General features: G+C 45.4%; 1 protein-coding gene across 5 annotated transcripts in view; it reads left to right on the top strand.

The window, feature by feature from the left end:
* CLPB (ClpB family mitochondrial disaggregase) overlaps positions 1–13,656 on the top strand; it is a 299,259-nt gene that overhangs the window by 42,731 nt on the left and 242,872 nt on the right. For 2 of the 5 annotated variants that reach the window (XM_084975057.1, XM_021102299.2), the window contains exons 1-2: positions 4,309–4,621; positions 5,048–5,173. In XM_084975057.1, coding sequence (XP_084831183.1) covers positions 4,549–4,621; positions 5,048–5,173 — 199 coding nt within the window. In that variant the 5' untranslated portion in view covers positions 4,309–4,548. Of the gene's footprint in view, positions 1–3,477; positions 3,737–4,308; positions 4,622–5,047; positions 5,174–13,656 lie in introns of those variants that run through there. The other 3 variants (XM_084975058.1, XM_084975060.1, XM_021102302.2) reach the window with 2 other exon arrangements.

The following is a 13,656-nucleotide window of genomic DNA, read 5'->3' as shown; positions in this document are numbered from 1 at the left end:
GGGAGCCTGCAGTGTAGGGACCACACATGCCTGGCAACCCTTCCACTGCCTGAGTTTCTGTTCCTTCTACTTCATTGGACTCTTTCTTTCTTAGAGTGAAGTTCTTGTGGTAGAAGCATCTCTTATTTATGTATTTATTGGCTACGCTGGCGGCATGCAGAAGTTCCTGGGGCAGGGATTGAACCCACACCCCAGCAGTGATCTGAGTCGTGCTGACAATGCCAGATTCTTAACCATGAGGCCCCTAGGGAACTATTCCTCATCTTAGAGAGCTTTGCTATTTTTTCTTTTTTGGCCACACCCTTGGCATGTGGAAGTTTCCAGGCCAGGGACTGAACCTGTGCCACAGCAGCGACCCAAGCCCCTGCAGTGACAATGCTGGATCCTTAAACCACTGGGCTCTGAGCTCTACCATTTCTTGGAGGGATTGTAAAGGGAGCCCTCCCACATTGTATTTTTCCTGTGTAATCTCATAAACACATTGGGAGGAGTCTGCAAACAAAAGAAGAACAAATAGCAATTTGCTCACCATCCAGTTCTGCAGAGATTAGTTTAGTGCAGTCACGACCAACCGCGCACTATGTGCTTCAGACAGAAGAGATTAAGCCAATAACAGAAGGAAGCAGCCTGTGATTCGGAGGAAATGAAAGATGCTAACAGGATGTTCTGTGCTTGGGAGAGCAGGTCTCTTAGATAGCTTGATGTATCTCAGGAAGAATTTTAATGAACCCAGCTGCTTGCATCTTTCCATACCTAGAAAAGTGCTAGAGTCATTAACCTGAGATATCTATTCTTGGTGACGGGTAGTAATCTCTTACCAGGTTGTATACTTGAATGCATGTATTCCCCAGCCAGAAACCACAGATATGCTCGCCCCCCTGCATCTCTTTGGAGCACTTACTGAGAAGTACTTCCTAGGCTATAGTCCCCAGTAAGTCTCTGGATAAAACTTAACCCAGACCCCTTACCTTGTGCATTTTTCCTTCAGTTGACAAGTCTTAACTCTGCTCGATGTACATATGGCAGTTGTAGTCCCCGGTCTTTAGTATTTTTTTTTTTTAAATCATGGAATTGGTATAAACTATGAAGCTGATCCAAAATTAGAATTAGCCCTGCAGTTTCCTTTTTTTTTTTTTTGGTCTTTTTAGGGCCACACCTGTGGCATGTGGACGTTCCCAGACTAGGGGTTGACTTGGAGCTGCAGCTGTTGGACTACACCACAGCCACACCAGATCCTAGCCATGTCTGCAACCTACACCACAGCTCATGGCAACACCGGATCCTTAACCCACTGAGCAAGGCCAGTGATCAAACCTGTGTTCTCATGGATACTAGTCAGATTTGTTTCCGCTGAGCCACGACGGGAACGCCTACATTTTTTTTTTTTTCTTTTTTTGGTATTTTTGCCTTTTCTAGGGCTGCTCCCGTGGCATATGGAGGTTCCCAGGCTAGGAGTCGAATCCGTGCTCCAGCCGCCGGCCTACGCCAGAGCCACAGCAACTCGGGATCCGAGCCGTGTCTGTGACCTACACCACAGCTCACAGCAATGCTGGATCCTTAAGCCACTGAGCAAGGCCAGGGATCGAACCCGGAACCTCACGGTTCCTAGTCGGATTCTTAAACCACTGAGCCATGAAGGGAACTCCAACATTTTTTTTTTTTAATTCAAGTATAGTTGATTTACAGTGTTGTGCCAATTTCTGCTCTAAGTGGTTTCCTTCTTATGGTAAAATAAGAAACATATTTGCTCTTCTTTTCTCCTTCCCAGCTCTCTCTCCCTTAGAGCTCCTAAAACCCTTGGGATTTCCTGGGTGATAGGAGTGTCTTTGTTATTCAAAACAAGCCCCTTTCCACCAAGGCTAAGTTTATGCTAATGAGATGACTGAGGATGCGGTCCCTTAGGGTGTGGCTTGTCACCAGAAAGACGAATTGATTAGGGGGTTGGAACGTTCAGCCTCATTCCTGGACCTCCAGAGGACTGGGGGACCTCATAAGGAGAACTTGAATGGAAGCCTTTTGAGATAGACTTGATTGTCCAATTCCCCACTGCTCTTTCTAAAACTGGCTCCTGAGACCATCTCAATCTCTACCCAGGTAATATCTAAGCATCTCCTGGCCAGTCCAGTGCCTCCTCTTCCACTGCCCCTGAAATGACCTTAAACCACCCTTTTTCCACGTCTCAGTTTCACACCTAGGAATGCTGCGGACTCCTGGGTCAGGTCCTCTCTGCATAAGAAGCTCTCAAGACATCACCAGAGTCCCTGAGCATGTAGGAGACCAACTCTGAAACATAATACATTTAGAATATGTACCGATGTGGTCATCTTTTGACCTGATCAACTTGTACCCAAAGAAAGTCCACTGCTTTCTGCTCTCTTTTGAAGATAGAAACCGCATATCTAGCGAGGAAAATAAAGTGACGTCTAGTGGAGTCTGTACCTTGGTGAAATCCATACTCCGCATAGGTTAGCTCGGGACTGGAGAGAATATTAAAGTTCATAATAGCATAATTGTCATAAGTTTTGTTTGAGGAAATTAGCTTCAGAGTAGTCATTCTGTGCGTGTGTGTACAGCTCTGTCAATGTGGCATTGAGGACGGGCTGCCCAAAAGTCATAAAATGTGTTTTGTGTGTAGCAAAGAATATAGAGGAATAATAGAATTTTGTTTGCTTCTTAAAAGTAAGGCATTTTAAACTAGAATCTTATCAAAAAGGAGATATTCTTCCCTCCCAGCACGCCTAGAATGTAAAAGGCCAAAGGAGGCAGAAACTGTTTAAAGAATCCTCGTCTGTTTTTATATACAGGAGATACTTAGCTGCCCCATGGATATGGAGTTCCCGGGCCAGGGATCAGACCTGACTCACAGCTGCAGTGACAATGTCAGGTCCTTAACCAGCTGTGCCACGTGGGAACTCCAAAAACGTTTGAGAGCAATTTTGTTTTTCTCAGTTGCTGCCTAGGCATTTTACAGTATGACACTCATACTCAGAAGATGGACATTTAGATAGGGACTTGAATTTTGGATGCTCTCCCTAAGTTCCTGCTTTGCCTGCATCTTTTAAAATAAACACTTAAGGTTAAGTCCAGGAAAAGTTAGGGACCTCCACCCCAACCACCCTATAAGTAAATGTGCTTGCTCCTCGGCTCTCTATCTCCTGCTCCCTCATGACCTAGGCTGCAGGGCTGCTTTCCCCCCTCCCCCCGCCCCCGGGGGTGTGTGTGGCTGTTGAGTGGGGGTGGGGAGAGCACTTCTTATATTTCTTATTATCTGTAAGTAGTAATACATTTTTTGACTGACTCTCCTTCCTTCGTGTGAGTCTATTGACACTTCCCCTTCAATCAAAACAACCCTCTGTGGGTTTAACTTCCCCAAAGTGGAAGCCAGGACGCTGAGGGAGGCACCTGCCCTCAGGTGTGGATGGTTTGTGCCTCCTTATTGAGCAGGGCTTAAGCTGCATTTTTTAATTCAACACACCTGTTCGGGCTTCTCAGCACAACTGGCGACAAGGAGGATAGAAAGGTGGGCACAGTATGTGCCCCCCCCCCCCAGTGCCTTGGAGCTGCGAATGGCACCCTAACTTTCTCTCCCAGACTGTTCAGTCTCTCGCGGCTTGCTGGGGGTCTGCGGCTGCTGAGTATAATTGTTGCCGCCTGTTGCTGCAAATCCCCCTACATTGCTGGTGCTGTAAGAGGTCAGACTCCCCTGCAGAGACCCAGGAGCAGGCCCCAGTCTAAGGTGAGTGTATTGCCTATGAGTCTCTAAAGGAGACCCCCTCTGGGTGTCGGGGCTGGAGGCGATGGGCTATAACCATATGGGAAAATCCTGATGTTTGGCCACCCGGGACGGTAGGGCTCTGCCTTTTCCTCCTCAGCAAGCACCAGGGCGAGGATCGGGTCCTAAAGTTCCCTGGGCCCTCGGACCCTTTAATCCACAGAAATTGATAAGAGGCCACATGAGAATTTCAGGCAGGTCTTCGTTGGGGCTTGAGCTTCAGCACAAGGAGGCGGCAACAAGGAGCAGATGCTTTTGTTATTTTGCCGAGAGCCAGCGGGTCCCTTAAATGGGGCGAGGGGAGGGGACAGGATGACGGGCTGGGCGGACTGTTCAGCCCTCTTAGGGTAGCGGGTTCAACGACGTGGGGGGACGCGTGCAAGAGTCATGTGCAATCCCTAACCTCTGCACCCGTCCCCTCAGACACGGTGGGCAAGCTCATTACTGCCTCCCTGGGACGGTTGGAGAGTGGTCACAATCTCCTCATCTGCGCATGCGTGAGGTTGCCGTGCGCAGGCGTGCAGTTGTTTGGCTCTCTTGTAGCTTGTAGATTTTTTTGCATACTCTTGCTCAAAGAGATGGTGGTGCAGGCGCAAGCATTGCAGCGGAGGATTCCAGGTCCCAGCTGCTCTCTCAGGGGGCAAAGGCAGTTCCTCTAGCTTAGTGCTTGTACGGGAGGCTGGCGACTGGGCCCACTGTGTCGGTGAGGCGGGTCTGGGGTGTTGAACTTGGGGAGCCAGCTCTAACCCGTCAGAGGCAACTCTACCTGGTGCAGTATGGCACCCCAGGATTGGGGATGGCGCCTGTTCGAAGTCAGCCACAGAGGGGCTGTGCCTGAAATGCCACCAGGTATAAATGCTAGCGGGGGCGGGGGGGAGTTCAAGCTGGCTATCTTTTGGGGGGTGGGGTGGGGTGGAGCGCAGCTTGCAGAGGATTGATGTGGGATCTTAGTTCTCAGGCCGAGGATTGAAACAGGGTTCCAGCAGAGAAAGCACCAGACGGCTAGACCACCGAGGAACTACCCCCAAATCCCCCATCTTAAATGGGACGATGTCACGTATGTGTCACGGTCCCCAGTCCTGCCCAAGTGGTCGCCGACATCCTGACCTAAGGCCATTGGCCCTTACATTGCCCTAATTTCAATCCTCTTTGGCGTCAGCTTCTGCAGTTCAGACTCAACTCTGGTAATACAGGGCTGAATATTAAATTGTTGGGAGCATGTAACTAAATTTTCTTGAAGGCTACACATGTGCTTCCAACCTTGACTGTTCATAGGTGGAAGCTGCCTTTGCCTTGGAGGAGAGCCCCGCTCCATCATTTGCAAGGCACCACCCTGCGTGCTGCCTCTGGAACCTTCCACCAGAGCAGAGATGACACCAGGAAGACCTGGCGTGGATGATGGTAAGCCCTTTCCGGGACTTGATTGCTAAACTGAACCCTCGTTTATCTAAATTCTCTGCTGAGGAACCCCCTTGAGTGGCATTTTGCAGAGTTAACTGTGTGTTTACCCGTCTCTCTTACTCCAGCGCTTGCTGCCTGGTGGGAGGCGGTGCTCGCTGGGCTGCTCTTCGCTGCGTGTTTGGGGAGGGCAAGGCCATGGTTTGTGTCAGGTCTCACACCCTCATGGCAGTTAGGAGTCCCTTAAACACGTCACAGATTGCTTGCCTTCACTGCACCTGTTAGATTGGCCCATATTACACATCCTGCTGGGAGTTCCTGAACTTAATTTCTGCGGGGAGGACCCCTCCCCCTGCCCCCCTACATCCTCCAGAGCCACAGCCACAGGGTCACCTCCCTCCACCACCTAAGGGGACCCTTCCCTGCAGTCACCACTCAGGCCCCACAATAGTTTATACAATGGGCACAAATGGGAGCTCACTTTGGGGGCCGCTGGAATTGTTGGGAATGTCATCCGCTCAGCAAAGACTGTTTTCTGAGTCAGTGGTCTGTGGGCTGATTTACTGACCCTGTCGCTGTCTACCCAACAGAAGGCACCCCCTGTGTCCCTGTGCTTGTCTGGGTACTCTGTGGTGTTCAGCTGCTCCCATGCAGGACACTCTGCCATGCTGTATGTGGCACCTGCCGGGAGCCGTCACGTGCCCTTTATAATCCTCCGTATCTGTCCAGGTAGCAGCTCCACATAGATGAATGTGGCCTACACCTCATCCCAACGAGCACAATCCCCGTGGTCTTTGGCCTCATGGCCCGGCCATCCAGGGGGAGTCCCAGCTTGTTTCAGCATCCCTGATAGGGCAGTCGGTGTCCACTGTGAGTGGCCTGGGGCCGTCACACATAGTGATTCTGTGTGTGTGCACGTCCCTTTCGCTGCAATGTGTCTGTCTCAGTGCCGCCCTCAGGGAACCGTGTCTGTTCACGCCAGTGTGCCCTCATCTCGCTACTACCCGTACCAATCACTGAACAGAATCCCTGATACATCCCTCCCTGTGCCCCTCTCCCATCAGTAGCCTGCAGCTCCATTGTATTGGGCTTCATTGCATTGCAATAAGTGTGCTACGACCCTTACTGGGACTGGACTAGGCGCCGCCACGTTGGACATACAACATCAAATTATTAAGGTGACACCAACCTGTCAGCCACCCTGGCTGAGCACATGGGGCTGTGACACCAATGCCCAGCCTTAGTGCAGCACCAGTGTGATTCTTGAGTGGAGGTGGTTTTGGATAACTTTAGCTTTTGACGACTCACTGGCCAAGAAGAGAGGTGTATGAGCTCTAAAGGGCACAACTTGTCACATGTACAGGACAAATTCTGGACAAATTCAGACAGATTTACAGAAGATGGCCCGGGGTACAGGAAGTCCGTAATGTTGCCTACGTTTTTAATCAAAGACCTACCTTAACTTTATCCAAGGGCTGTGATTTACTTTCTTGGCTGGACCACGACAAATGGGGGGCTGGTGACAGAGAGGATTTCAAACTGTCGTTTGTCTATTGATACTATGGACGGGTGTTTCGGCCTTGCTCCAATATTTCACGCACTTGATGACCAGAACCCTGCCAGTTGGTTTTAAATATCTCCAGCATTCAGACAGTGTGTGTAATTTTCCTTACGGGTTAATGCCTAGGCATCACGGGGTCAATTGTGATGAGAAAAACAACTTTTGAGAAAAACGACTTGTTTTTCTCAGTTGCTGCCCAGGCATTTTACACCATGATAACCCTGCTTACACCGAGTCTGGACATTTAGATAAAGACTTGCATTTGGGACACCTGCTGTAGGTTCCCACATTGTCTTTCTTGGGACATCTGTTAAAATAACCGCTGATAATTAAGCCTGGGAAGAGTTGGTGACCTCTGCCCCACCCACCGTATGCGTAATAGGTGCTCGCTACCCTGCTTTGGGTCCCCTGCTCACCGCTGACCGGGACATGGGACTGCCTCTACCCCCGCTCATTTTGCTGCCCCCACACGCTTCCTGCTTCTGGGATCTGCAAATTGTCATCCATTTGGTGACTCTACTTGCTTTGGGTTGAGTGTATCGACCCTGCACTTTGAACCAAAAGTGCAGGTTTTTCATGTTCCCAAAGTGGGAGCTGCCAAGCTGGAGGAGCAACCTGTCACCCCCGTGGGGTGGCTTCTGCCTCCTCACTCAGCAGGTCATAACCTGCATATTTTTAATTAAATACACTGGCCCCGGCCTCTCACTGCAGGAGAAGACTCAGAAAGGTCTTGCCTCCGTAGAGGGAAATAATTAGCCCTGCACCAAATGCCTCTTTCGTCTCACCTAACAAATCCTGAAAACAAGACCCAAAAGGACCAAGCTGTTTTCAGGTAATTTAGCTGTGTCCCAGAACGAAGCCCAAGAATAGCTACAGGAAAACAAAATACCTAGTATACAGTAAGATAAAAACCACAGTGTCTGGAATCTAACTACATATCAGCATCCTGTTTTTGAAACCTGAAATTCAAAATTCTTGCTGGCTGTCTTCAAAAGGTGTTAACAGGGAAGGAGTGTGACAGAGAGGAGGGTTTGTGTTTCAGTGAGAAAGAGGGAAAGAGAAAATAAGGTGATGAATGTTTTGGAAAAGAAACCAAAAGAGGGTAGAAGTGAGAAACGAAAGTCCTTGTTTAAAGCTTTCGTGAGCGCACCTGGAATTCTCATGTGGAACAGAAGCAAAGACAGCAAAGAGGTGGGCTACACAAAAGATCAAAAGGGAACAGGAAGAAACTGGTTTTTTGTTTTTCCCCCTCCTTGTGTCCAACTTTAGCCTGATTTTTAATTTGATCTTTCTCTATGATGCTATCAGCTATTAAACATGGCAGAATATTCAGCTGAACAAAAACCCCTGGCAGTAGGATGAATGTATGGCGTAATTTGTTTGCAAGAATGTGAATGCACAGATGGCTTGCAGTTAGCCATCAAAGCTGTAACATACACCTCGTGGTAAGCACTGCCTTACAACCTTGCCAACAATGGCAACTTATATATATATATATATGTATTGTTACGTGTGCACATGTGTGTGTGCATGCTGGCCACCTGTTGTCAATTTAGTAGCACCGCCGCTTTCTTATACAGCTGAGAACAATTCTCCCCACAATCTGTGTGCTCTGGCTTAGCGCTTGTTAATGGAAAAACTCATAAGAAACTTGGAAGGTAGGGGGAAAAAAGTTGACATTAAAAAAAAAAACCCCAGGGACATATGTCCTGTCATGAGCAAAATCAAAAATTGAAATGACAGAGAACAAAAGATATTAGAATTAGCAGACAAGGACATGCAAATAGTTGTCACAACTGTATTTCATAAGTTCAAAACGCTAGAGGAAAGATTGATTGCATTAAATGGTGACATGGACGATATTAAAGAGGTCCAAATTGGATTTCTAGAGATGAAACTGCAATGTCTGAGATGGATTTTTGCCCGTGTTTGGGAGAAACAATATTTCAGTGTATTTTAAATTTATATTTCTCTTATTTGCAAGGTTAAATAACTTCTGTTATATTTAAGGGCTACTTGTAATTCTTTTTCTGTGAGTTGACTGTACCTCTAGTGCCCATTTTTCATAGGATTGTTGGTTTTATTTCTTCTCAATTCTTAAATGCCTTCTGCATATTAGAAAAGTTAATCCTTGGTCTGTGATAGAAGTTGTAAATATTTCTCTCAGTGGGTCCTCTGTCTTTTTATTGTATTTACCATGATTTCTGATTTTTTTCTTATTGTTAATGTAAAATATTTCCTACTTTTCCTCTCTTGCTTCTAGATCTTGAGTCAGAGTTCGAAAAATGTTCGCCATCCCCGGTGCTGGAGGAATTTACCCTTGTTTTTTTCCATCCGTGTGTGGTTTCACTTAGCACTAAGGTGAATGGGCTCATCTCAGAGCCATATGGAACTTCTTTTGAGGAAAAACATTAGATGTAATTTTGTCTTTGTGTGTGTCAACGGGGAAAAAAACAATAAACAATCTATAGTAAGAATAGAAGAGAGTTTCATCTGAGCCAAACTGAGGACTATAGCTCGGGAGACAGCCTCTTGGAGAGCTCTGAGGAACTGTTTTGGAGAGGCATGGTTTTCAGCACAGGTTAATAGTCAGAACAAAAGACCGTCAAACATGAAGGGACACGTTTCTTCCAGATTTCAAAAAAGATCAGCACATATACAGTGGGTAGGTATGGCCCTGTCACCTGGGGAGGGAGCCTTAGCATTGAAGGAATACTAGCACGGCTGTCCCAGGGAGGGAGGCACTTAATCTTTCTCTTCAAGAGAAACTTTTTTTACTTTTGTTCAGTGTACCTTTTTCTTTCAAACTTAAACAGGTGTACAATGTATGTTTAGTAGGTCACAAAACAGGCTGTTCTAGTTAGCATAAAGTTTGTTAAATCATGTCTAAGCCAGAATGACTTCCCTATACCCCAGCATGTGAAAATTTCTTCCGTTATGTGTGTGTGTGTGTGTGTTCCACAGAGAACTCAGTTGTGTGCATTTGCCAACCTGATGAACTAAATATGGAATTACCAATCAGATAAGCCAAATATGAAAACTGAAAACTGGCATTTAGAAACTTCTATAACAATTGGACATTTTCGGAGTTCCCGTCATGGTGCAGCAGAAACGAATCTGACTAGGAACCATGAGGTTGCGGGTTTGATCCCTGGCCTCGCTCAGTGGGTTAAGGATCCAGCATTGCCATGGGCTGTGGTGTAGGTCGCAGTTGTGGCTCGGATCTGGTGTTGCTGTGGCTGTGGCGTAGGCTGACGGCTACAGCTCTGGTTGGACCTCTAGCCTGGGAACCTACATATGCCGCAGGTGCAGCCCTAAAACAAAAACAAGACAAAACAAAAAATAAATAAATTGGACATTGCCACAGTATGTAAGCATATGGCCATTTTCCTAGAAATTTGTTTTTATTGTATTTTTTTATTACTCAAATGAATTTATCACATCTGTGATAAATTCTGATTTCATAGGATTTCCATCCCACAGCCCAAGCACATCCCCCCACCCCCCCAAACTGTCTCCTCCGGAGACCATAAGTTTTTCAATGTCTGTGAGTCAGCATCTGTTCTGCAAAGAAGTTCAGTCTGTCCTTTTTTCAGATTCCACATGTCAGTGAAAGCATTTGATGTTGGTGTCTCATTGTATGGCTGACTTCACTTAGCATGATAATTTCTAGGTCCATCCATGTTGCTAAAAATGCCGGTATTTCCTTCCTTTTAATGGCTGAGTCATATTCCATTGTGTATACGTGCCACATCTTCTGGATCCACTCCTCTGTCGATGGACATTTAGGTTGTTTCCATGTCTTGGCTATTGTAAATAGTGCTGCACTGAACATCGGAGTACATGTGTCTTTGCGAGTCATGGTGTTCTTTGGATAGATGCCCAGGAGTGGGATTGCTGGATCAAAAGGTAGTTCTATTTTTAGTTTTCTGAGGAATCTCCATACTGCTGTTTTTATTGTATTTTTATAAAGTATCAGTCTGGACTAGTAAGTGTTTTCCAGAGAAGGGGAACCACCAAGACGTGTGCATATGCAGACTAGGATTTATTTTAAGGAATTGACTCACTTGATTGTGGAGGGTTGACCAGTCCAAAATACAGACCTGCAGGCTGGAGACCTGGGGAAGAATTTCAGTTCAAGCGCAGAGGCAGAATTTTTCTTCCACTTTTGTCTTTCTGCCCATGCCTACCCAAATGGAAAAAGTTAAATTGAAAAACCAGTTGTTGAAAATGTTTTAATTCACTTCCTATTTCTGGTTCCACATGTAAGGAGCTTAGAAGTTGCCACTCCATCCCAACAAGTAAAAAGCTGAGCAGACTGACAGATCAGCAGCTCTTCTTGGATCTGTAAGCACTGGGAGGATACAAGCAAACCACTGCCTCCAGGATTATAGAGACACACAGACAAATACAGGAAGTTTTGGTTTACTAGAGCAGGGACTCACAAACAAACACGCCTCCTTGGGAACAAGTGCCAAGGTGGGAAAATCTAAACTGTAATTGACGCATCGTTGGAGGCTCAGGGTGAACAAGTCTGAGAGTCAAAGATTCAAGAGGACTCAGTCACTGCGGGGGGTGGGACACCACAATACTGTGAGCTTTACCTCCAAGAGCTCAACTGGGTTCTTAGAGTAAATATTGGATAAACAACCATCCCACCCCTGCTTCTGGCTTGGAGAGAGGGGAACAGAACCCTTCTGAAATTTACAAGAACTTTCTGTCCTTCTTAACAAGGCCTGCCTTACCTAGATTTGAGAATCTAGCGAAACAGAGTCTAACCTACTTGGGTATTATCAGAACCTAACTAACCTGGGGGAAGGGAAATACTCAACCCCAGCCCACTCTCCGCCCATCCTATGCCACCTGATCGGGGAGAAAGAGGCTGAGAAACAGCCATCACACTGCTGTGTTTCCTCAAAGGAGTGGGAAACATGTATCTCCACAAAAGCCTGCACAGATATTTACAGCAGCATTAGTCATGATCGCCAAAACTTGAAAGTAACCAAAATGTGCTTCAGTAGGTGAATGGGTAAATACGCTGTGCTCCATCCAGAAAACAGTATTATTCAGCGCTAAAAAGAAATGAGCTACCAAGTGATGAAAAGACCCAGAGGAACCTTAAATACACATTACTAAGAAGTCAAGGTGAAAAGCCTTTATGTGTATGATTCCAGCTAGATAGCATTCTGGAAAAAGCCGAGCTCTGGAGACCTTAAAATGATTGCTGGTTGCTAGGGATTGAGGGGGTGGGAGGAGAGAAGACTAGAAATCCTATAAAATTGAATTGTGATGATCATTGTACAACTATAAATGTAATAAATTCATAAATAAATCATTTAAAAAAAGACTAGGCAGAACACAGGATTTTAGGGCAGTGAAGATCCTCTGTATGATACTCTGATGATGGCTACACGTCATTACACATTTGTCCAAACCCGTAGAATGTACAACACCAAGAATGACCTCTAATGTCAGCTGTGGACTTGAGGTGATAATGATGTGTCCATGCAGAGTCACCAGTTGTGACAAATGGACCGCTCTGGTGGGGGGTGTGGATAGCAGAGGAGGGCACGCCTGTGTATCGGCAGAGGGTATCCGGAAATCTCTGTGCCTTTCTTTTAATTTCGGTGAATTTGAAACTTCTGAAAAATTAAAGTCTTTTAAAAACGTTTTGGTTCATGTGAGGCAGACTTATTCAAGTTCCTAGTTTGAATCAGATGTATCAGAGTCATAGATGTATACTCTCATTTTACAAAGGATGATGAGAAGGGAACATCCCTCTTCATTCTGTGACTTAACAAAGACCTGCCACAAATATTTATCTTTCTAGAGATACGTTGGTATCCAATTCATTATGAAGACAGTCAATTTAAATTTCATAAAGACATTTAAGGCTAGTACCCCGCCTCGTGTACCGCTATGGCACCACCAGCTTTTTACTATAGCAGTCTGATCTGACTTCTCAGTACACGTGCCTTAGGATGTTCTGATTATTTTATACAGCACTAATGAAGACATGTAATTAGGATTGAAGACTTTTAGGATTAAAAGTTATGTCTTACAAGAATTACCATTACTCTCTTAAATCTATTTATCTAAAAACTCATTTGTTAAACAGTAAAAGAAGGGAATGATTTCAGTTAAATATTGAAAAACAAGTCTCTTCAAGGGATGGGAGAGTAAGACAGTTTTATGAAAGCTTCCAACCTTATCAAAACTGACTTCATGATGTAGAACAGTATCTTTTTTGCTTAGTTACCACTGCCAGTTATTTCTCTAGCAAAAAATGGGTGTATTTGGGATTAACAAAGAATTACAATTTGGAGTCTACAGACTTGGAGAGTCATGTGCAAGTCCCCAGCAAAAGTGGAGAGGAGAACTCCTTTATAAAGGGGAAAAGGAAGTTGGGAGGGCTGTAATTAACAGAGTCCAGAGCTCTTCATTGGCTGAGTTCTCATTGCCTGAGGAAGTTTTTGTTCTTCCTATTGGGCTCTGCTGTAATTGGAGGGCATGACAACTCTGCTTTCTGACCTCCAAAATCTATTTTAAAGTAGCTTTATGTTTTCTCACAGTAAAAAGGAATGTTTTCTCCTTACTTTTTGAGATTTGTTTTTACAAGCAATTGTTAATAGAAAGGCCAGCGTTTTCAAGAACTAAGTAGAATTGCCAGTTAGCTCCCAAAGAAAAGAATGGACCTGAGAACCTTAAAGTATAGAAAAGGAAAAGGACAAACGAGACTTTTAAATGAGTGCAATGTTTCGTTTCTACACTATTGATAAACAGGTTGCTTCTGATTCATCTCTTATAGATAACATCTCAATGAAAATGCATGTATATTTGTATTTATGAGGATTTTTTTCCAGTAGAATAAATTCATGGAAGTGTAAATGATAGGTCAAGCTATTTTGTATTTAGAATTAGATAT

Source organism: Sus scrofa, chromosome 9, assembly GCF_054392235.1.
Source record: "Sus scrofa isolate SSC_HxYL_T2T_F1_AM1 chromosome 9, Sscrofa_HxYL_maternal_Yorkshire_Landrace_v2.0, whole genome shotgun sequence".
In the NCBI taxonomy this organism is placed as follows: Eukaryota; Metazoa; Chordata; class Mammalia; order Artiodactyla; family Suidae; genus Sus; species Sus scrofa.
This window is presented reverse-complemented; position numbering and strand designations above follow the sequence as displayed.